The sequence below is a fragment of the Cygnus atratus genome, chromosome 4 (genome assembly GCF_013377495.2).
Source record: "Cygnus atratus isolate AKBS03 ecotype Queensland, Australia chromosome 4, CAtr_DNAZoo_HiC_assembly, whole genome shotgun sequence".
NCBI classification, from domain to species: Eukaryota; Metazoa; Chordata; class Aves; order Anseriformes; family Anatidae; genus Cygnus; species Cygnus atratus.
Window position 1 is genome coordinate 50,093,351 of NC_066365.1, and position 23,822 is coordinate 50,117,172.

Genomic DNA, 23,822 nt, shown 5'->3' on the forward strand with positions numbered 1-23,822 from the left:
CTAGTTTAAAACATGACATTTATTCAGGCTAATTGAAATGCAAACATTATTCACATTGCAGTTAGTCATCCCAGAAGATGACTGGGTGAGAAAAACATATGGTACTGACTGGTATTAATCAACTGAAAATGGTGAAATTCTGCATTTCATATGCATTTCATTGATTTCATGGCTGAAGAACCTGAAGACAGTACTTCATTTAAACCACAAGCTCTTTAGGTCAAGCAATACACCATACGCTGATTGGAAATGAAAACACTAATTGTATTTATACATAACAGACTGGCACAGCTCATCTGTGCCTGGTTTTGGTTAGGTAGGTTCCTGCCCAAATTACAGCTGCATGTAGAAATGATCAAGTTTACCTTTTATTAACTGAGTCAGCCATAAAAGATACAAACTGTATGAAAGGTCACAAGGCAAAATGTTTTCTGTTAATACAGGATGACGCTTCCAAATAATAAATGTTTGTCTTGTCATGCTGGGGTGTGTGTGCATGTATCACACAGGCAGGTTTTCACTGAAGGTCCTGAAAACAGTTTACAAAGGTGTTATACCCACTTTATGTGACAGACTATATTCCTCTACTCAGAAAGGCTGAACGCCAGTGACCACAAAGAGAAGACAATAGCTTAAAATGATCCCTCTCTATAAACTGTTTCTGTTAAAGCAATTCATTTGAATGCAGACCAAAGCATATTAAGAAAAAACAGATTCATGGGAAGCAATACTAGCGGTGCTAAATGGTATCTTTACGCTGACACTTTGTTTTAAAACAGTTAACATTTCCTTAAGAACTATATTTCTGCAAGGCAGAAAGCTTGTATTCTGAAAGCTGTAAGAAAATGTAAATACACTACCCACTTCATCTGTGTCATGTTTTCCTCTCCTAGAAGTTGCATGACATGGCGAGGTCTAGGTTTGTGCTCTGCCTCTTGAGTGAAAGGTACAGCTTCTACGTAGACAACACACCTGTAGATCAGTGAGAGCCTGCCAGCTTTGCTTACACATGCTGTTTTAAGCTGTCAGAAAACTGCTTCCAATTTTTCAACCATAAAATGAAATGTACATTTTTAGTAAAATTGATTAGTATGCTGTATGACTGAAAGAAATAAAGTACAGTCCTGAAATTTAAAACAATCTGAACACATGCTCATATAGCTGCAAGCCATAACAAACCGATTTTCATTTCTTTAATACAATGCTAGACTACTTAATGCTACAATAAGAAAATCATTGTGCAGTCAGCGCCAATCAAAACTGGCTGGTGAAGGTTACATAAAGCCGAAGGACAGTATTTAATTCTGATGGCACTGTTACTGGAGGACAAACTTCTGCATTACATACATGCAGTATAAAAATGAAGTTAACAGGCTCAAGTCCTGGATGATGTACAGGCACATTTTTCCAGGGAGCATTGGATAATTGTTGCCTTCACATTTACTTTCTTGGAGCTGTAGGGTATGTTTGCTTCAACTTACCACTCATGTCTGGAGCCTCCCACAAGGCTGAACCAGCAGCACAACTCACAGCCACCCAGATTAAGAGGGAGGGCTCCATCAGCTCCCAGATTTCTTTCTCCTATCAGGTTGTTGGCAGAATTGATCTAAGATAATTTCTGAGTTTGAAACTTCATCGTGCAGTAGCAAATTTAGCTGAGCCATTTGTCCTCAGTATCTGCTAGCTAGGCATGAGTTTGTACTTCATGTCATTCAGCTGCAAATACTGAAGAAGGAAGACTGAAGATATTTTGATGACATTTTATTTTCCCAGAAATGTGTAATAAAACACCCACGTGTTTAGACTACTTGGGAGTCAGGCTTTGAATTAAGCCAGACAACATCAGCCTTCACAAAGCTGATGTGTGGTAGAAATTCTCCAGCAACCCCAAAATCCCTTACAAACATGCATGGTGTCCTACATGAATATCTTGGCCCAAAGGTGGTGTTTTAAAACAGTTAACATTTCCTTGAGAACTATAAAGGTGCCCAAAGGTGGTGCTTTTTTACACTTTGTACAGTCTCACTTCCATCAGTCCATCTCCAAAAAGTTTAAATTAGCTCAAAATCTAACCTTCTTTCTCCAGATTATCACTTTGATCATAGGTCATACTATTCTAAAACTATCTTGTAATATAAGCCTTACGGACTTTTTATTGGTCACCTGTTAGCATCCATCCTTATAGTACTGTTTCTACTTTGCTGCATTTACAAATGTGGCATTACCCATTCCTGTGATTTAGAGAAAATAATTAAAAAGAAAAAAAAAACCTTAAGATTTTAAAAACTCTTATTAAAATATCAAGTCATTAATTTTGTACCCATTCACCATTCTTTCATAGTGTCTTGCAATCAATTACAAAAGTCCAAAAAAATCCTTTGCAAAAGTATCTTACAAGCTCTTTTGCATTTGACGGTTAATTACATATAATCTTTATTGGTATGCATTCTCTGCAGTTTTCATGTGGATAGAAAGAAGCACAGCAGCTCTCAATGTCTAATGTGACACCAGAAGCAATCCTCTGTCTGACCTACAGATTTAATTGGCTATAAATCAGCTGTGCAGGCAATAAGTACAAAACTCTATATTCCTATGAAAAGATGACTGGCTGCAAAATACAACGGAGTAGAGTAAAAATTGTTCAATTAAGTGCTACCATACTGCAGATTGACTTCCTATTTAGCTGAAAATTGTTTGTTCTGCTCTGAAACATCATGCAAAAAATTCCTAGAACTTTGTCACTACAAAAACAAATTGTCTGTCATTTCATCGGTTTTCTATTTTACCAAGCACTATGAATCTCTATTTTATAGCATTTTTAAGTGTTTGGGAACACTAGTTCCTAGTGTCATCATACGTGTGTGCAAGTCTGGAACTACCCTGCCTCCCATGTTTGTCAAGAAAAGATATACTTCCTTGGTGTGGTCTTAAGTTTTCTGAGTTGGTATGGAAACTTATTTCAACTCAAAGACATACCTTGGTAATTACATGTAGAAGACAAAAATATACTTTCTAGTTTAAAAAGACCTACATCTCTTTAGCCCTTCCTAATTAAAAGATTTTGCGAATTTCTCCATTTTGTTGCTCAAAACCATACTTGGGATAACTAATTATCTTCTGTTGCCACACAAGTTGCAGGTGCTCAGTTTTTCCACAACTGATGTTTTGAGTCATGAGATCAGTGCAGAAATATGCAGGTTTACTGCAAGCCCAGATCCATGGCTGAGACTAACAAGTAGGCTCTTAGAATATGAAACATATCACTTTGCATTTTCTCTTGTGACTTTCTCAGATAACAACTTTCATTTTTCATTTGTGTCTTCTTCATTTATTCAGAGAAGCCTTCATTTATTCAGAGAAGCTTCTGTGTTTGGGACTGCATTTTGTTCTCACTGGCTCCTAACAGGCCTAATTCCAATGAAAACACATCTGTAGAACAAGAGTCACAGCTGATCCATGGTGCATGGGGGCCAGTGCTAAAGTCTGCCTGAAGTTTGTCCCTGTGCCAAAGAGCCTTGTGCCAAAGTCTTAAACCACACAAGAAGTAGAGAGAAAGAGCATGGACGTGTAAATCTGTACAAGGGACCTTTCCAGGGATCATATAATTTGTTCCTATAACATAATTTTAAGGACTAAATAATTTCAGAACTAATAAGAATATTTTTGTTCATGCTATTATAGGAATACTAATGAACTGTCATGTTCCACTGCATAGGCTACTGCAACAGGAGGCAGAAAGGATTTCTTCTTGATTCTGATTATTTATATATCAAAAATTGCAGATGAATTCTGGGAAAGTTCCACATTCCTCTGAAACATCAAGTATTGACTGGAATGAGACAGTGGATTTGATGAATTACATAACAGATCCATTATGACAAATCCTATGTTTCTATGTAAAAACACAAGACGACCCCAAACGGCCACTTGTGTGGCTTATACTTAAGGCTGGCCCTATAGATGAGGTTCAGAGAAAGACTACCAGTTCTCTGGAAAACAAAAATGCTGGTATTAAAATAAACTTTTACAAGTGGAACGACCAGTATTTAAAATGGAAGAATGAAAGCTTTTCAGGTCTTCAATTTTTACATTTAAGATGTGATATATGCCCACAATAAGTGATAACCGGGCAAGTTTTTTGACTGTGTTTATAGGAACTACTAATTTATCAGGCTAGTATGAAGTCCATCAAAAGCAATACTGAATAGACTACCACAAGAAAATATTTCAGGCCTACATGTAGTCATTGGCACACTTTTAGAATATTTTAAGGTCCAAATTAGAAATGAATATAAAAAAATGTAAGTAGCAATGAATTCAACAAGGACTATTACTGCTTTGCTAAAACCACATATCTATGCTTTCAAAAGTAGAAGTCAATAAAGTCCTAGGGACTGATAGAATATTGGTAGTTTATCACTATTCCGTGTGAGTTTTGCATTGTAGCTAGAAAATTCAGATTATTGATAGAGATTAGAGATCTCAAAGGATGCTGAGACTTGCACATCGCAAGATTATTGCTGCTTTCTAAAACTGTAAATAAGCACCAGATAATTAAATTGTTTTCAAGTTAACAGCTAACCTCAACATTCTGTAACATTCACCATTTAGGTTACATTAAACATCCTGTCAAACTGTATCATTTGGTATCTAGGGAAGCCATTCTAGATGCAATAATTCTATCTCCATCCATAAGATTACAGCATGGGTACCTCAGTGCTCTGTAAACTTTGATAATTAGTACAATCCTGTATTGCATGCACTTTTTTTGTTGTTGTTTTGTTTAAATCAAAGGGTTGAATTAATTTCTAAAGTCCTAAATAAGCCTTCTATAATAACAAATACACACAAAAACCACACAACATATAACGCTCCTTTTGGAGGGACAATTGCCATTCACATTGTTACATTTGAGGTATTCCTTGAAGAGGAGGAGGCACCAGCAAAGTCGATGGATCCAGATGTACAGAATCACAGAAACTTATCCAGTTATCTTAATGTCCTGTTGGAGAAAAATGCACATTTCAGTACAACTGTTTTTCCTAAGTCTCTAAATTGCCTTGGCTTCAGTGTGCACACATTCATACTGTTTGAAATCCCCCCACTTCACCCTCACCACTTAGCTCTCTTTGGATTTTAAAAGGCATGAAGCCAGCAGGCATGCAGCTAACTGTATCTCTCGTGGGGAAGAGAAGTCTTATTACTATAGACCTGGCCAAGGTAAAGGCAACCAGCAAAGACAGAGCGTGACCATGACCTGAGTAGAGTGAAAAGCAAACCATCTTCCCATGCAGAAATTTCAGCCCTCTCCCACACACAGTAAAAGAGGACTACCCATTTTAAAAACAAGACTTGGACAAGCATTATAGAGTCAAAGACCTTCAGCATATTATTTCTTATCTTTGCTCAGTCTTTCAAGGGCTTAATTTGAAAATTGTGAGTTTGAACAATTTGAACTAATAGAACTAATATGCCCACGTACTTGGGCTTCCGCTCCTCAGTGGTGAAGGACTGCGGCTTCGAGATAACTGCAAGACAAAAGGAGAAGGGAATTCAGATGTGCCAAAATACTGTATACAAGAAAGGCATCTGGGAACCCATCAACATTCAGAAGATTTGCACACTTTACTACATCAGTGCAACTCCACTGGTACAACATAAAATTCAGCAAGTTCCTAGTTTCTCTGAGTTTAAAATATCTGATGCTGTTTACACTAACAGCATTCAGCTGGGGCTTACATGAGATAGAAGAGGACTCACGCTACAGCTCCGGCTTCTGCTTCTACTTCTGCTCCTGCGAGACCACTACAAGAGATGAGATTGGCAAACCTCTTTTGAGAGAGGATATTTATTAAAGGCAGACTCTGCAAGCAGATTTGTCATGCTGGAGACAAGGTGTGAGGACAGAGTAAACACAGTAAATTTTCCTCCTAAAAAAACGCTCTGACAACAATCATACAACTTTTACTGCATGATGAATACACAATAAGGTAAATGGAACTATTCACCCTAAATACAGGATGAGGATTTAAACCTAACCAATATATAATATATACCACTCCAGCCATATAGGGGAAAAAAATATCAAGAATTCATCTTTTTAAATTTGAAAACAGTTAAAATCCAATGAATAGCCTTAACACGTTTCCTAAGGAAAAGTACATACCAGAGCTCCTCTTTTGGTGACTGCCTCTCCCTTCACAATTACAACATCATTTTCCATCAAAGCAGGCCATACATGATAGGCCACCAAAGCAGCTGTGAAATCAGAGTCCAAACTACGATGGTACCTGCAGAAACAGAGTATAAGACATGTCTGCATGTAAGTGCCAAAAGATAAATATAAGTCTTCGAGTTACCAAGGCAGAATATTAGTACAGCTCATAATCTTTCTTGACAGTATTTGCATATCACAAAAAATAAGTTTTCTTTAAGTGAACTTATAGAAGTAATGCATTTGTAAGAGCGACTTAACAGAACATATTTTTTATTTATACAGTCACCTCAATAAAACCTTCTCCCACTTCAGATGGCTGATAGGCTATGATATTCTTGCATATCCCCCACAAAAGTCAAGGTCTTAGGACCACTGACTAAATCTCCTGAGCAGCGTTTTGGCAGTCATTCATCCTATCTTTCTGAAATTTTTTGTCAAAACGAGATCCATATAAAGGACATTACAGAAATACCCAAGATACTAAGATGTAACTTTATGGCCAAGATTACGTGACATGAGAGGCAATTTTATTAGCGAGATCTTCAGATACTGATAACAAAATATTGACTTTTCCAAAAATTATTTGGAAAGGCTGCAGTAATGCAGCAGATATATTACCCCCATTACCTCCCAAAGTCTACAAAATTGGCTGAATAATACATATATGGCTTGGTGAATTCAAACTCAAAACAATTACCAGATAACTGAAACAGAAAGTAGCAATGCATATATACATTAGTAATGTATATAGAATAGTAATTCGTAAGAACAATGTCATAAACAGGCATGAAACTCTGCTGGAGGAAGGTATAAGGTAAAATGAGGGTTGGCCAGCCCTTTTATAGAATGGCATTGCACCTAACTAACACGGCTATTTCAATTTCCACAAGTTTTGCTCCATGTAAGTGTAGGACACATATGATATACATGTAAATATATCTATGCCACATATATATCCATACAGACAGTTACACATACATACGTATGTGTGTACGTACACACACAGACCCCTCCCACAGCAGCACGTATAAACTTGTACACCCATTTTTTTGAAGGCCATACACATCAAGTAGGTGGCAAAAGTATCCGAAGACAATACTCTAGCATTGCTACCTTCTTAATTCAGCGAGTTGCTTTGGGTATCAAATAGCTTACTGTCCAATATTTGGACAGGACCATTAACTAGTTAACAACTTTGTACTCTGTTGAAGGGTTACTTTTACCTTCCCTATTTCTCTCCTTGGTTTCTCAAGCTATTTCCTATATGGGCTCCATTCTATTTTAAATGATTATTAGAAACCTCCTCATTTCTGTGGCATCTCTTGCTTTCAGGAGCAGTGTTTTTTGGAGCTATCAATCCCATTAGTTTTCTTGAAGGCCTGGGAGTACCCTACAGTTCGGTCAGCTAACAAAGCAGCCAGTCCTAGCCCCATGGTAAAAAAGAAAAACTATGTTATGGTTTCTTTAAACAAGAATCATGTTTCTAAAGACATTTTCCTTTTTGCTCAACTTTAAAACAGAAGAGACAGGAGTGTATTAAGATCTGTATGTCACACAGCAGCCACAGCACACGTTGATGATCCTCGTATCAGGCACTTACAGCCAGACCTCAGTAGAAAAGACTTTTACCAAATGGGCCAAAAAGACAGAGAAAAGATGCAAGCATTTTTATAAACAGGGAAGGCAGACAGAGACTAAGCAGGAAAGGAAAAATGATAATTTTCCTCTTAAAGGATAAATTAAGTAAACTCAAGAGACTGAAGTTTATCCAGAAAATTGTTCTGCTATTCATTAAAAAAGCTATTAGCACTGGTCTACATCCTGGCATTTATATACCATTATAAACCTTAAAGACATACCAAATTGACAATAGACCAGAAATATTTGCCCCAAATTAATGTTCATCAATCTTAAACCTTCACATTAATTAGGAAAGAAGTAGACTATACAACCTGGTGGATTTTTTCCATCTTTGTCTTTTAAAGAAAATAAAGAATTCTTACTTGGTCTCACTGAAGAGTTCGCCATCCATACCAAAGGCAATATCAAGAGGAGGGATGAGGGTCTGCATTGAAAAAGCCACACGGCAGAGCTCTCGAATCAAACTGCTGATCACAATGAAATCGACTTCTGGTGGGAATGAAATCTTTGGGTTCATGTTCATGGAGCGAATTACTTCCTGAAAATAAACACAACTGAAATAATCTGAGCTCTGAACTTTTGTTCATGAGGAAGTATGGAAATCCCTCCTAAATGTGCCTCTCAGCTTTGCCACACTTAAAAATCAGTATAAAAGACTCCCAGAAATGTTATCTTAGACTATTCGAGAAAACATTAACTTCAGAAAGAATGTGCTGTTATGTTAGAAGTAGTGTGAGCTACATCATTGACATCAGTCTTAAGAGGGAGATAAAGTTTTTCAGCACAATATAAAGTTTTTTTCTTAAACTAAAATTTAGCTTATATTTACTTGATTAATACAGTTACACTGTATCTTGTCAACAAAATTATTCTGACAGAAACAGACATTACAGTCACAGGCAAATAAAACAAGTGATAATTGGGCTGTACTACAATATTATTTTGAAAAGTAAGTTGCTACAAGACAAAATCCATGCAATACACTTCTCTTCCTTCTCCAGATTACAGATCATTTCTAGTTTATGCACTGTGAAGTTAGCTCCTGAAATAGAATAACACATCCCTTCCCCACCACCCTAACTTACATTGACACTGGCTTGAACATCGTACAGATCCTCATGGCGAACTATATAATCCAGGACAGTGTCTTCAAGTGACTCAAGCCCTGTGTGACCTAAAGACAGAGTCTTTCTTACACGCATTTTGAATTGCCTGTAGGCCATCTTCGCTGCTTGGAAAGACTCCTGGAAATGTACAAAACATCTAGTTTAATCCAGGAGATTGTGAGGTTAGATTTTTAGCAACAATCTGAAACAATGAACTTAAACCAGTACCATAGATTTAAGAAGGAAGATAAAACACTGCTGTAGAAGTGAAGGTTAAAAAATAGTCCTCCATTTGGGAGGACTTCTGATTAAATCAAGTGTGATTTATTTTTCTGAAGACAGAATTAAGAAGCTTCCCACCCAACCTATTTCTATGAGGGATTCCCTCACATACATGCACAGAATCAATGGAATTACATTTGGAGACATCAAGAACAGAATTTAATATTTGCATTTTATGTGCCATAGCCTAACATGTCAGACAGTACCTCTCATCTGTTGGGAAGAAACATTGGTTCAGAGGGTGTAAAGTGACTGATGAACGTGGAAAAAAAAATGCAGTAAGTTAGACTTGCTTGGGATCATATACATTAAGAGAGTCACTGCCTCTCTGATACACTGATTTTATAGACAAGAAAATTTGCAAACAAATTCATTCTGGCTGAGTTCATAGTACGCGTGAGGGATGTAGGTAATTTCAAGGAACCCAGAAAAACAGAAAAACACATAGCTGCAGGCAAAAGGAAAGCATGATATGGAAATATTTCCAGAAGTATTCATTTAAATGCAGCAGTGCTTTTTAGTGCAGGAATCATCTACCTTTGAAAGCCATTCAGAGTCTTCGTATGTCTTAATCCAATCTAGTCACAGTATTTTACAAAACACTTCTGTGAAATGAGAAACAATTTTGTCCTTACCACAGCTGCAGTGTATATTATCCTCTGCACCATCTCTTTGTCAGTGATGTATGTCCTCAAAAGGGTCTCTGCATCCAAGCGTTCATGAGCATAGATGTCACCGAAGCGAGCTACCAGGCAGGCGTGACGGGAAGCGTTTGTCCGCCTGGCTCGGCCAGGTGAGCAGCTCCTCAAGGGAAGCGGACTGGGTGACCTGCTGCGTCTTGGGGAAGGAGAGCGGCTCCGCGCAAGTCTAGGAGAGGCGTGTAAAAAAACATGAGGTCACTTCAGCATCCTCAGATGCCTTGACTTTTGTGCCAATTTAATTACCATCAGGGTAAGACAAGATTTTGAGCCAACATAGCGAAGTAAAGCTGCAGATTATTAGCTTAGTATGAAGGAAATTGTGTCAGTATATCTTATAGGATACATCTGGAATGATAAAATTAAACTCCAAAACTTATGCAGCCATGCACCATGTTCTGCAGAAACACACTTTTAACTACTAAAAATTGAGAGATCTGTTTGTCTTCCAGTACCACTGAAGAGCTGTGAAGTCCAAGAAATGAGAATATAATAATAATTTCTGCGCTGTAAGGGTACAGTATGCACAGAGGACTTATAAACAAAAACTAACCAACCACCTGTTCCTGTACAGTTGCTCTCAGTCTATTTTGTAAAGCTGTTTTCTTTGCTGTAAACTCAACATTACTGCTCAAAATTAAAACACTGGGCACTAGGATAAATCAGTTGAAGTGTTTACAATCCTTTACAACAAAGTACAGAAGTTTAACTTTCCTCCATGCTTCAATTTAAAATGAGGAGAGAATTCATGCTACCTAACTTGAACAATTTCTCCAATCCAGTTACTTCTCTGAATAAGGCCCTACCTGCTCTGGAGAACAGACTTTTGGGCATCCAGGATAGAAATCTCATCCCGCAGCATTTGAATCTGCTGCTCATAATCATTCCAACGATCTAACTTCCTCAGAGAGTCCTCCTCTCGGGCACGGGAATCCTTCAGACTTAACCACATGGAATAAAGTTAGTCACAAGATGCCCTTCTACCAATGCAAACCAGCTATCAATTAATCCTTAACAAACAAGAACAGAAAAACAGGAGAAGTATTGAGCAAGCCAGACTCCTTATGCTGAAATACTGTGAAATTAAGTGTTAAAAAACTCCAAAGCATACTCATAACTACACTTTAAAGTGTAAAGGTGCACTGTAGCAAGAGGCCGGATACACCAAATTGTGTTACCGGGAAGATCACTAACTTCTGGTGTCCATGCACTAGCTCATATGATGAGGCCTAAGAAAGACTCATTTCTTTCTCATATTTAACATCATTGAGAGTCAGAAATGTAGGACAGAAAACTGAGATGACTTGGTTTTACCTCAGGTCCTCAGGTTCTTTTCCTTGATGGAATATTTGGTCAGAGGACATCAGTAATGATGTTCTTCAAATAATATCAGAAGCTAATGATTCCTCTCCTGCTCCTCCCCATATAAAAAATGTTTCTCAAACATTTGCAGACAACCAGCTAAGCAAGTTTATCTTCTATCATTTACTCTTACTTAATGTTAGGAATGGGTCCAGAGGAAGGCCACAAGATGATCAGAGGGGTGGAGCACCTCTCCTACAAAGAAATGCTGAGAGAGCTGGGGCTGTTCAGCCTGAAGAAAAGAAGATTCCAGGGAGACCTCATTGCTGCTTTTCAGTACTTAAAATGGGACTTTTAAAAAGATGGAGAGCAACATTTTCCTCAACCAGATAATGACAGAATAACAGGAAATGGTTTTAAACTAAAAGAGTTTAGATTAGATTTAAGAGTTTAGTTTAAACTAGAAGATTAAGATCAGAGGTTAGGAGGAAATTCTTCACTCAGAGGGTGGTGAGGCACTGGCACAGGTTGCCCAGAGGAGCTGTGGATGCCCCATCCCTGGCAGTACTCAAGGCCAGGCTGGACAAAGCCCTGGGCAACCTGATCTAGTGGGTGGCATCCCTGCCCATGGCAGGGGGTTGGAACTAGAGGATCTTTAAAGTCCCTTCCACCTCGAGCCATTCTATGATTCCATGATTCCATGCAGTCTGCATTAAGACCTACACATGGAAATTGTGAGAGGCTTTGTTCTCAGCTAATTGCTTTAATCTGGAAGACAGTAGTCAGGTTACATCTAAGACTCAAGGAGTTATGTGAGCTACTTTTCAACCAACAAATCAAAAGAGGCCATTTTATGGGAATACGAGTTATGCCCCTTGTATCCATTCAAAAAAATAAAGTCTGAAGCAATGGCTTTCCTGGCAGAGGTTCCACAGATGAAATCTGACAATTAGTATTATTCTAGAAGCAATGATAGATATCGAGAAATGAATAAGTGATATTCAACTTCATATATAAGTTGAGACTATGGATTTTTATTTGTTCATCTGAAGGATTTTTATTTGTTCATCTTTACTGGGATTAGCTCATCCCCTTAATTGCCCTAAAATGAAGGAATCTCATGGACAGTTATACCTTCCTATGGGGAAAGATCCAAGCCAGGTCTCCTTCATTTTGAAGTGCATTAACATTATTTAACTACAAGGCTGCAAGCATTTTTTATAAACAAGTATTTCTTTTCTTGAAATGTCAATTATCACAAGAATTCACATGCTGTTGGAAGAATTTCTACTAACTTCATGTTCTTTTCTGATACTATAACCAAAAATAAAAAAATCTAGGCTACATTTCCTAACCGTGAAGAATTATTACTGCTTCCAGAAGATCCTATAGATCAAGCCACAAAAGAAAATTAAAGATTACTGTATTGAAGTGAAAAGGTAGGTCCCTCAGCTGGACTATTACTGATCCAGATTAACTTCCCAGATGTGACCAAAACAATTAGAAACTCAAAAAACATTTTTAAAACAGAGACAGCAACAGTACTAATATCCATGTCTATTTCTGTGCAGGCAGGCAAAAGGATTTGGAAAGCACAGTCTGAAAGAAAAAGCCTTTTAAAGAACCTTATCTTGAGATGGACAAAAAACATTTCATTCTCTCTAACACATATGCTGCTTCCAAGAGCATCATAGATGGAAACCTTTGTTTGCAACTCGTTGCGTTCAGGATGTGGATCTCTCCTATTAACTTCATCTACAAGACTCAAATACTTGATAGCTTGATAGCTGCTCGTTTCAAAGTAACCTTTCCTCTAGCCTAAAGAGAAAAGGGTACAAGTTCAGCAAGAATAAGGGCTCTTCTCACATGGATTAATTTATGTTAATTCTTCCTATAACACAAAGAAAAAAAAAAAAAGAAAAAAAACTCCATGATGTCCAGAAGCTAGACCTGTTTTTCCTCTGTAGCTTAGGATGGTGTAAAATAAGCAGAATCCACTCAGGTAGATGACAGACTGCCTCTGCATGTTGACGTTCTGCCACAAATACCATAAGATTTTTCTTATGCTGCTCTTAGCTGAATAATTTCGATCTTCTGCTGCCATAAGAGTAGTGGCTGATTTGGTCTTTGTCTTCAAGAGCCAACTGGGTTTGTGACAGGCTGCAAGAAACATTAATAACCTTCATGGTAAAGGCAGAGATTCCACCACAGTATTTAATGTGACAAATTGACTGTTTCAGCAGACCAAGCCTGTATCAATGTAACACATGAAAACCATCACAGTGAGCTTTGTGCAGGCTGTCAGCACACAAGCAGTGTATAAGAGTCATATCTGACTAAGCCATAACAGAATTATTCTGCTACAACTGTTTATTTTTCATTAAGGCTCAATTCTAGTTTCCCCATCTATTTCAACAATTTATAGCACTCAGAATGACTTCACTGTCCATAAATGGGGTACTGAGAGACTTCTTTCATCGTCAAGAATCAAAATGTCTGCATTTACACAAGATGAGGCATAACAGATATTAACATGAAAGCAGGAGATATCTGCAAGATTAGGATACGGGATGAAATATTCTTTCTATTGAATCTCTTTCCTCAAATCTAGCTTGTGCAGCTTGCAGTCTTGAGAACCTGATATTCTCGGAATCCCTTAATAAATGCATCAATTTACATCACTTTTTGTATCACAAAGGCCTGTGAACATTCATTGTTCTCATGCTAGCAGAGTGCATGAGAACATGTCTGTCACTTGGAGCCACCTCTGAAATGTCCTTGGAAGTGGCACTAACTGGACCAATTTGTTTCTGAAGCAGATATGTCATTTTGAGACTACAGTGCTCCACAAAGTGTTTTGTGGATGACAACTGTTCAGTCCTAGTGACTTATGTGAAAAATCCGTCTTTCTTCCTCCATCTTAGTTTTGATCTTCTTAAATATTTACATGCAGTTACATTCCATAACTAATTATGACATGCTCCAGGTCCTTCAATAATGGTTGCACTATAGTTACTCAATTGAGTTTTATCAATGTTTGCTCAGCATACAACAGTCTGTCAACTATAATCCAACTGGGACAATCAGTCCTTTTGTCTGGACCACTGTCCTGCTTTCCAGCTCTTCTGCCAGAAGCAAAACCTATCAAGTCAATTGATGAAAGCAAGTACGATTATATCATCTGTCCCCTACTTTGGGCACACACGGACAATCCAGAGCCTAGACATATTTTGAAGCACTGATTTTAAGCCAGAAATGAAACACTGTACAAATCTCTATCAGTATTTAGATGTCAAGAGAAAAATATCTTATTGAAAAGAAAAAAAGAATCTCAGTTAATTTCCCTACTCTTGATGCACATGGTTGAGCCCTAGACGCGTTGAAGTGAGTTCTTCCTGAAGCTCCTGCAGCTGAAAAGTCTGACTGGTGGCCAGTTGCCTCAGCTGCCTCTCTTTCTCAATCGAATCCTAAAATGAAACACAAAATGGCACTGCTTGACCATTCTACCTTACAGGATCCTTTAACGTAGTATAGCATTATTAGCATACACCTTTCTAAACATTTCTGTAAAGATCATTTCCAAGGTAACTGAAAACAGTAATTGAAAACAAAAGCAATTACATACCTTCTAGAAACATAAGCAATAACTTCGAGGCACACAAAACAAAGACTTAATTGTATTAAAAATATTCACTTCACTTACATCTCATAATAGAGACCACAAAAGGTCTGCATATGCATATTTACTACCTGCATATACATTATCTGGACATAGTGTTCTTGCACATGTGATAACAGTTTTTTTGTTAATAAAGTGTTCTGACCAACTATACCATCAACTCAAGTAAAGTTTTTGGGCATTCATGTACACAGGATAACAGAAAACGTTACAAGAACAGATCAGGCATCTACTGGGATTCAAGAAGCACACTGCTGTACATGTAGCCATGCCTTTAACAACCTACAGATTTGACTCATACTACCAGATTTAAATAGGCAGCTGTGCAGCAGGCTTTTCTTTAGATTTTGAATGTCATGTGCAATGACAAATCCGTAACAGGTACGTAGTCATTTAGTAACACCCTAATTTTACATTTTGCTTTTTGTCAGAACCCTACTCCTGCAGCACCCTAGAATCTGAGGGATCCACTAAGGGATATTACTTTTCATTTGTCCTTATCTTAATTGTGAAAGATTTTGATATAAGAGGTCTAAAAATGAGAAGTTGGAGAGCATGGTAACATCGCTGCCAGATCCCAAGATCTTCAATATTTTCCCGTCATCTGCATCAACCTACACTCTTATTTTCTTTCAAAGCACACAAGCATAGAGCAACAGCAGATCTGTCTTCCCCTCTGAAGTGTTAGTGATATGACCCTTTCAGTAAATACCAAGTACTTACTAACTCCAGATCTCAAGTCAGGCATGTGGTGGTATCATGATGGCTATGAGCACTTTCTTTTTCCCTTCCAGAGATTATTATAATGCTTGGATACAAAGAAAATATTTTTCTTCAAAAAAAAATAAATAAATAAAAGGAGCTCACAGATGAAAGCACGGGGTCTTACACCTTCAGCTTACATCTGGATTTTCATATGCTGATAAGTTTTTACCAACAGTTATATGGTGTAAATGCTACTATAACATCTTTGGAAGTGTAAATGTAGCCAAATTCTTTGCCTAGAAAAGGAAAGCTGTACAAAACCATTGTTTCTCTTACCAAGAAGATTCATCCATGTTGCCATTCATTGTTATGAAACAGCACAAGCTCTGGAGGGCCAGAAGAAACTGTAATGACCTCTTTGATTTCCCATTCAAAGGAAATGTAAGATGAGACAGAGCAACAACATAGCTGTCACCATGAGCAACCAATAACATATTTCATTAGGCAAAATCAAGGAGGGATGCTATTATTAACAGAAAGTGATTAATGCTCTCCTGCAGGCATAAATTTACACCGTTCTATTCCCTTAAAATAAATTTCCTGCGTACCTGAATGAAAGAGAGGCCACTTTCAAAGAGCCCTCCTGAAGTAGCACAGGAAAAACAAGTTCCTAGCCATGGCAGAAGACGAGTTTTTATTGTTTCTACACCTGCATAATGCCCACCTAAGAAAATACAAGCATTAAGAAATTGTGAGAACACCTACAGAGGAAGACAGAACTGAAAAAGATGACACGTGAAATGTGTTAGTACAGACAAGGCACTGATTTACCTTCTCGAGATGTTTCATTGAGGATTGTGAAGAGCTGCCCTTGAATCACAGAGTTCATTTCTATTATTTCACAGCATCGGTTCAGATTCTGATCACAGGTATTAATCTGTAAATTAATGTGTATTAATATATCTGCCTGGGATTTCTTGCATAGAACGATTCCTGTTACAATCACAACATTAAAGGGCTGTTTTGGGGGGTTTTGTTTGTTTGTTGCTTTTTGCTTTTGTTTTCTATAATTACATCTTCTCATCCTTTTCTGACTGCATCAACTAGAAAACTCATCTTCAAAAGTCTCACGTTGTTAATAGGCACACAGACAAGATATCAGAACTCCTAACACCCCGTTAATTCACCACTGGGGAAAACGTATTCCTTTCCCCAGCAATAAAGAAGATGCAACCACAAATAAATCTAAAAGAAAGATCATAAAGATGTGTTAAAATCTTTCAACACAGAATTTAGCATAACAAGATGTGAGATTATTAGATGAATAAAACATCAGCCCGAACTACGATTTTATATATTAGCTGCAAGAACATAGATAAGGCTGTTATCTTCCTTTATCAACAGCCACAAAGCCTTCATGCAATTTTACTCGATTTTTATGAGTTATCAAGTGAAATAAAAAATAATCGAGAATGGGCAAACCCCAGCATTAAGCCAAGGAAACAACAGAACAGTAAAGTTGCACCACTTTCAGCAAACACAATTCAAAAAAAATGATGGAGTCCAGGATGCTACTGCACCTGCCAGGAAAAAAACACACACACACACACTTTGTACCCACAACCTTAACCTTTATCCATAACCTGGGTATCGCCTTCAACTCGGATCCCTCACCACGTGGTTAGGCTTTAATGGCTCCATATGGGTTTTAGGAGCTTTGAAAACAGGCACAGTTCTCACCCATGCCCCAGTCACCTCGCACTGTGATGGCTGCAGCATGCTTTCCTCTGTCCTCAAGGAGCAGTCTCGCCCTGCTAACATCCACCAGAACACTACCGCAAATTGCATTTTTCCAGCTCATTACACTGACATGACACCCATGGTGCTCCCATCTGCCAGCTCCTCTCACCACAGCAGACTCAAGCTGCTCGTCTTCGTTTCCCACGACCTCGGGGACTACCCTCACCTACCTTCCTTTACCATGGAGAGTTCAGCTCCCGCTACCATCAGCCGCCCCCAAAGCCCACCTCCACCATCCATTTGCAAGACTTCAACACGAGTGCTTCTGTTCTCCCTCCTCCAGTGCCCTGCACTCTGCAGTGTCTTTACCAGCTACCTTCAAACTCCTCCTTAGACCTGTCCTTTGCCATGCATCCTGCAGAAAGGCTGCCAGGCACTGTAACGCCTACATATGAGGAACTGACTTGAGAAGGCTGCACCTCTGCTCAGCACCCTCACTCACCGACTGCAGCGCACGGTGGATGGCTACAGGCTCATGACAACGGCCAGTGCTCTGAGGCATCAGAGACATGGGGATAGAGGGGTGAGGATCCTGTCCAGACTGTTTTTGCTGAGAGAATTTAGGATTTTCAAATCTCAGTTCCCTTCCTTGCCTCATCTTCCCCTAAATTTAAACTCTTCTCTCCTGCTTCCACTGTGCCACCTCCTTGGTCTCCTGTTACGCCCATCTCCTGTTCTCTCACCCCTAAACCTCTGTTCACCCTGTCACATCTGCCTCCAGCCGTCTTCTCTCCTGTCCCTGAAATCAGAGTCAGGGAATTGTTAAGGCTGGAAAAGACCTCCAAGATCACCTCGTCCAACCATCCTCCTACCGCCAATGTCACCCACTAGACCATGTCCCTCAGCACCACGTCCAACCTTTCCTTGAACACCCCCAGGGACGGTGACTCCACCACCTCCCTGGGTAACCCGTCCCAATGCCTGACTGCTCTTTCTGAGAAGAAATGTCTCCTCATTTCCAACCTGAACCTCCCCCGGTGCAACTGGAGGCCATTCCCTCTCGTGCTTCCCTCCTCCTCAAGCCCTCCTGGCAGCAGATTTCTTCCAGAGGAGTCTCAGGGAGCAGCTGACCCTGCTCTCACACGCTTCCCACTTCGGACCACCTTTTTCCCCACCGTCCCTCTGAGCAACCCCCCCGCGTACAACAGAACTCTTTTCCTTTTTGACTCCGTCCTGGCTGTTGCAGCCCGCACATCACTTTTAATTCCCTATCTTTGCTTCCAGTGAACACTGCCACGGGCAGAATAAACCCAAGGCAGCCGAAGCAGCGGGTGCCAGCAGCCGGCGGGGTGTCCGTGTGCGTGTCCTCGGGGCCCCGGGGCCGGCTGTCACCGCGGCAACCACCGCAGCTCCCGGCTGCCGGGGAAACGGCGCTGCTGCCCCGCGGGGCCCCGGAGAGAGGCGGCCGAGGCGGGTGGGGGACCGCGGCTGTCCCCACCTCGTAGTCCCGGTACCAGTCCTCCAGCTTCTCCTGCAGCAGCCGGCAGCTCTCGGCGCTGACCAGCCTCCTCAAGCTGTCGGCCATGGCTGGCCGGCTGCTCGCTCGAGGGCTGGGGCCGGGCTTGGGACGGGCTGCTCGGTTTGTCCCGTCCCGTCCCCCCCGGGAGCCCTCGGCGGGCGGCACGGGGGCCGCTGGTTCTGCCGGCCCAGCCCCGGGCTCGCCGCTCCGGGCGGGGTCGCGGCCCCGCCGCGTTTATAGCAGCGATTGTAACGTGGGCCCGGCCCGGCTGCCACGGCGACGAGGGCAGGGCGCGCCTCCGTTGTGGTAACGGGGCGGCAGCCACGGCAGCCCGGGGACACGGCCCGGCCCGGCCCGGCATGGCACGGCACGGCCAGGCATGACCCAGGGCTTGGGGCAGCGCTGCCCTGCGGCTTCTGCTTGCAGGGACGAGGCGAGGAGCACCGCGGCACCCCGCGGGTGTGGGACTGAGGAGGAGGCGACGGCGTAGGAGGCAGCGTTTCGTGGCGTTTCCCCAGACTGCACTCTAAAATGGCATTTCCCAGTGTGGAAAAAAAAAATAGTTATTTGGGCTAAATGCACAGAAACACCGTGACTTGCTTGCGAAGGGACCTGTTGCGCGGAGTGCAGAGAGGTGTGGGCGTTTCTGCAGGGACCGTTCACTGTGCGTGGACACTTTCCAAGTCGCCTTTTGCCATCTTTTTATTCCAGTGACCAAAATCCCCAGCCCGCCGAGTGCTTCTCCGCGGAGCCGGGGCACACAGCAGCAAGGCGCCGCAGGCAGCCCCCCCCGGGGCCATGGCGCTGCCGGCCAGCGCGGGGCAGTAGGGAGCTCGCCATAAACCTTCACCTCACGGAGCGAAGGGGGGTCTCCGAGCGGGGCTGGCCGCCGCCGCCTCCCTCCCTCCCTCCTTCCCTCCCTCCGGCAGGGGGAGCCCAGGGCAGCCGCAGCGGCAGCGGAGGAAGATGGCGGCGGCCGCCTCGGAGCAGGTCTGTCCCCGCGGGCAGGGGGCCGGGGTGAGCCGCGCCGGGTGAGGGGGGCCTCGGGTGGGGCCGCCATTTTCGCTGCTAGGGGCTGGGCTGGGCGCAGCTCCCCGGTGTCAAATAAACGTCTTTCCCCCCCCCCCAAAAAAATATCTTGACTTTTTGTCGTGGACGTGACGAGAGCTGGTGCCGGGGGAAAGGAGGAGCGAGGCTTGGGCAGCGCCTGAAGCGGAGCGGGTGGCGCGTCCCAGCCGTGTCCCGTTCCGCCCAACGGGAAAAATGTTTTCCCTTTTCGAAGCGAGGTGTTGTGACATTTCTGCACAGAAGCGTAGCGGCTCTGTGCGAGGAGGTGTCAGCCGCTAGTTTGTGACTCAAAGCCGTGAGTTGCTCGGTCAGTATAAATAGACCTGGTGCGTGAGTCATCGAATTAGCGTGTGCAAGTACGGTAGCTTGGTGGCGATGTATAAATAAGACATAAGCTCTAATTCAGTCTCGGCCTGAGCATCTGAGTTTGCATGCTTCAGTGAAAGCTAAATTTGTCAGAAGGGCTGGCTGTCATCGTCCCTCGGCTGCAGGGCTGGGACAGGGATGCCGTCAACGCAACGTGAGCTACAGCCAGAAAAAAAACAGAGCCGTGCAAGGGCTTATCTTCTGAGAGCTCCCGGATCTCCACAGGACTTCATGCAAGAGCGAGGCTGTACATGGACCTGCAATCCTGTGGTGTCAGCGGGTAGGATGGCCCAGATTCCCGTGGGGACTCACCTAGTCCCAGGTGCCTCGGGAAGCACTGGATGTTCACTCAGCGTGGATGTTCCAGCACTCAGTCCAGCAGTAATGTTTCAGCAGTATTCTCCCAGTCCTGCTGGAGTCTTCTGTTGTCCTGCATTACCGGGTGAAATACTACGTCTGATTTTTATCTGGTCATCAGATCCTTTCCAGGAATCTCAGGACATGATACTTACGATCCTGTTGTATAAAACTTCCTATTCCCCAGAGTACAGACATCTCTCCATTTCCCTGCTGAACCAGTTGTGAGTTGTGTAGGGTTACAGCAGCTTCAAGCATGTCACCGAGGAAGCCCTTCATAAATCTGTTAGATCAAGCACCTTTCTCAATACAATTTCCTTGTTCAGCCACTGAACAAAATAGAAGACATTTTTACCCATTCCATCAGTATGTATACATGCATTTACAATAAGGTGCAGCTTCAGGATTAATTTCAGGTGAACAAACCTACTGTCATCAAAAAGATCAAGCCCCTTCTTCAAAGAACTGGACCCTTGCATTGCAACCTGCTCTATTCAAGAAAGGTGGAACAAAATACTGTACAAAGTTATGGAAATACATCAGGCTTTTGTTCCCAATGAATATCTAAAAGAGTTTCCTTTATGTGCTAATTTGTCAAATTGTAGGGGCACACTTTGCAATCTAATTACTTCAAACGTGTAAGTTAAAGCTAGGATGGTCAAGTTCCCCATGAAGCTTTGAAACTTTACAGTATTTTTTGTAACACTGCATGCAAGTAATAGAAGTTGAATGCAATCCTCGTGCTATCAAAACAACTTAAAAGCTGTGTCCACCACACTTCTTCCTGCATGTTTTGATAGACTCCCCAAGACTCTCCTGCATTAGTGTGGAGGGAACTAAAATCCTATTTAATTGGTACATGACCTGCAGGATTGTATTCCGTATCATCCCCAAGAGGTAAAAGCCTGATGAAGTTCATTACAGCTAATTTTTTTTTGTATTGCAGCAGAGTTGTAATTCCTGTCATGATAAAAATGAGATATAAAAACAATTTACAAATTGTCTGAAAATACATGGATTTTAATTTTAGCCATTGCATTAGAGGAGATTGCAGTGGTGGTATATTATAAGTACACAGTAGCAGACTGCAATAGCATAATTCTAAATATGATATCTAATAAGTTCCACGAATCCATTTTGTATTTTTTGCTTACATACACATGGATCGTTTTGGTGGATTTACATGCCTTACAACAGCTAACCTATGCTTTGTACTACAGCAAAGTTCTAATGGGCCGGTGAAGAAATCTATGCGTGAGAAGGCTGTAGAACGAAGGAACATTAATAAGGAGCACAACAGTAACTTTAAAGCTGGATACATTCCAATTGATGAAGACCGTCTCCATAAGACAGGCTTACGTGGCAGGAAAGGCAACTTGGCCATTTGTGTGATTGTTCTTCTTTTTATTTTGGCTGTCATCAATTTGATTGTGAGTATAATACTTAGGCTGTAAGCAATGTTAAGATGTCTATTTTGTCTTTTTATTAGAGAAAGAAAACTTATTCCACTATGGCTGAGAAGGACTTAAAACATAGTAAAGGAGATTTCTCATCTTACTCCTTTCCTTTTTGCTCCTTTGTACTCTGAGCAGGATTAGACAGAAGAATCTTACCATTTTAGTCATCATTATTTCAGTATTATGGTCCCATGAGGAACCTACAATTTATGAAACAGAGGAGAAGGAACCTTGAAACTCTTCCTCCTCTGAACTCAACAACACCAAATGTGCAACGTGTTATTAGTGCAGTACAAATATATTTGGGATAATCTGGTAAACCAGAAATATTGTATGTGTTATAACTGAGCAGCACATGAGCATTCAGAATTAATCAGCCACTGCACTTGAAACCATTGTTGTTAATACCACATTTTTATTGCTTAATCAGAGAAAAGCAATGGATTTTTTTTTTGTAATGAGACATGAGCATCGGAAGGTGCTTTTTTGTAGTTCAAAAGTAAATATATTCTAAGCTGAGATATTTTGTTAAGGAAATTTGTTTGGCTTATGATACCATGGCTACCCTTAAATGGGACAAAGATTAATTAAGGACATGATTTAATTTCAATTATATATATATAAATATATATATATATTTTTTTATATATATATTTTAGTTACCTTTTCAGATGAGTGTAGAAGTCACGGAAAATGCTTTTAATAATTACGGGTATTCTGATGTTTCCAGTAGGAATTGCACACACTAAAGTAAATTCATACCAAAAGCTCACTTAAATGCTAGCATTAATAATTACTTCAAATAAAACATCTAATTCATACAATACTTTTTGTGAGACTGTCCAAGCAATCAAAGCAATCTTTGAAAATGTGTGTTTCTCTTTCAGATTACACTTGTTATCTGGGCTGTGATTCGAATCGGTCCCAATGGCTGTGACAGTATGGAGTTCCATGAGAGTGGCTTACTGCGGTTTAAGCAAGTTTCTGACATGGGTGTTATACATCCATTATATAAAAGCACTGTAGGAGGCAGACGTAATGAAGATTTGGTGATCACTGGAAATAATCAGCCTGTAAGTTATATCACGAATTGAAAGTGTGAGAGCAACACTATGGAATTGCACTTGCATTATTAATAAACATTAAATTTGAAACATCATTAACTTAAAATACTTTGTTTCTGCAGATTGTATTTCAGCAAGGAACAACCAAGCTTAGTGTGGAAAAAGACAAAACTTCCATTACCAGTGATATTGGCATGGAATTTGTTGACCCCCGGACACAAAACACACTGTTCAGCACAGACTATGAAACTCATGAGTTTCATCTGCCAAATGGAGTTAAAATCTTGAATGTGCAAAAGGCCTCTACGGAGAGGGTATGTCATTTTGAACTTTTAAAACTCTTTCTAAAAGCTACTTACTGAATTGCCCTAGCTGTAGAATAAGGAAAAAAATACTACTTCTAAGCATATTTGGAAATTTGACTAAAAATGCAGCTGTGAAAACGTAACTGATGCTAAAAATTAGGAATGAAAACTGACATTATTACATGAGTATGACATTTGGAATACCATGCTAGCTCCGTTATCAGGATTAGAAAACCTGTGTGACTTTTTATCAAGCGTTTATGCACTTGTTTGTACATGGATAACTGTTTCAGAAATAAAATTTATATGGAAAGCT

General features: G+C 40.7%; 2 protein-coding genes across 3 annotated transcripts in view; one reads left to right on the forward strand and one right to left on the reverse strand.

Moving 5' to 3' along the window:
* SPATA18 (spermatogenesis associated 18) lies at positions 1-19,067 on the reverse strand. 2 transcript variants are annotated; one of them, XM_035554611.1, is made up of 12 exons: positions 18,869-19,067; positions 16,462-16,567; positions 16,239-16,354; positions 14,595-14,713; positions 10,751-10,885; positions 9,882-10,113; positions 8,944-9,102; positions 8,221-8,396; positions 6,167-6,290; positions 5,740-5,805; positions 5,483-5,528; positions 1-5,002 (listed from the first exon to the last, which is right to left on the reverse strand). In XM_035554611.1, the coding sequence occupies exons 1-12, from the start codon at positions 18,953-18,955 to the stop codon at positions 4,995-4,997; spliced, it is 1,374 nt and encodes a 457-aa protein (XP_035410504.1). In that variant the 5' UTR covers positions 18,956-19,067; the 3' UTR covers positions 1-4,994. The 2 variants fall into 2 exon arrangements, with proteins under 2 accessions (XP_035410504.1, XP_035410513.1); XM_035554620.2 differs by lacking the exon at positions 1-5,002 and having other exon boundaries at positions 5,466-5,528; positions 18,869-18,955.
* Positions 18,973-23,822, forward strand: part of SGCB (sarcoglycan beta) — a 10,020-nt gene continuing 5,170 nt past the window's right edge. Inside the window, exons 1-4 of the mRNA XM_035554634.1 lie at positions 18,973-19,879; positions 21,901-22,110; positions 23,025-23,210; positions 23,324-23,515. Of these exons, the coding sequence (XP_035410527.1) occupies positions 19,856-19,879; positions 21,901-22,110; positions 23,025-23,210; positions 23,324-23,515 (612 nt within the window). The 5' untranslated portion in view covers positions 18,973-19,855. The remainder of the gene's footprint in view (positions 19,880-21,900; positions 22,111-23,024; positions 23,211-23,323; positions 23,516-23,822) is intronic.

Excerpts from the sequence above, each read along its gene's own strand:
- SPATA18 (XM_035554620.2), bottom strand. The coding sequence starts at position 18,955 with ATGGCCGACAGCTTGAGGAGGCTGGTCAGCGCCGAGAGCTGCCGGCTG. Across the intron at positions 16,568-18,868 it reads ACTGGTACCGGGACTACGAG|ATTAATACCTGTGATCAGAA; the intron begins GTGGGGACAGCC and ends ATTAATTTACAG. Across the intron at positions 5,806-6,166 it reads TCACCAAAAGAGGAGCTCTG|TGGTCTCGCAGGAGCAGAAG; the intron begins GTATGTACTTTT and ends CATCTCTTGTAG.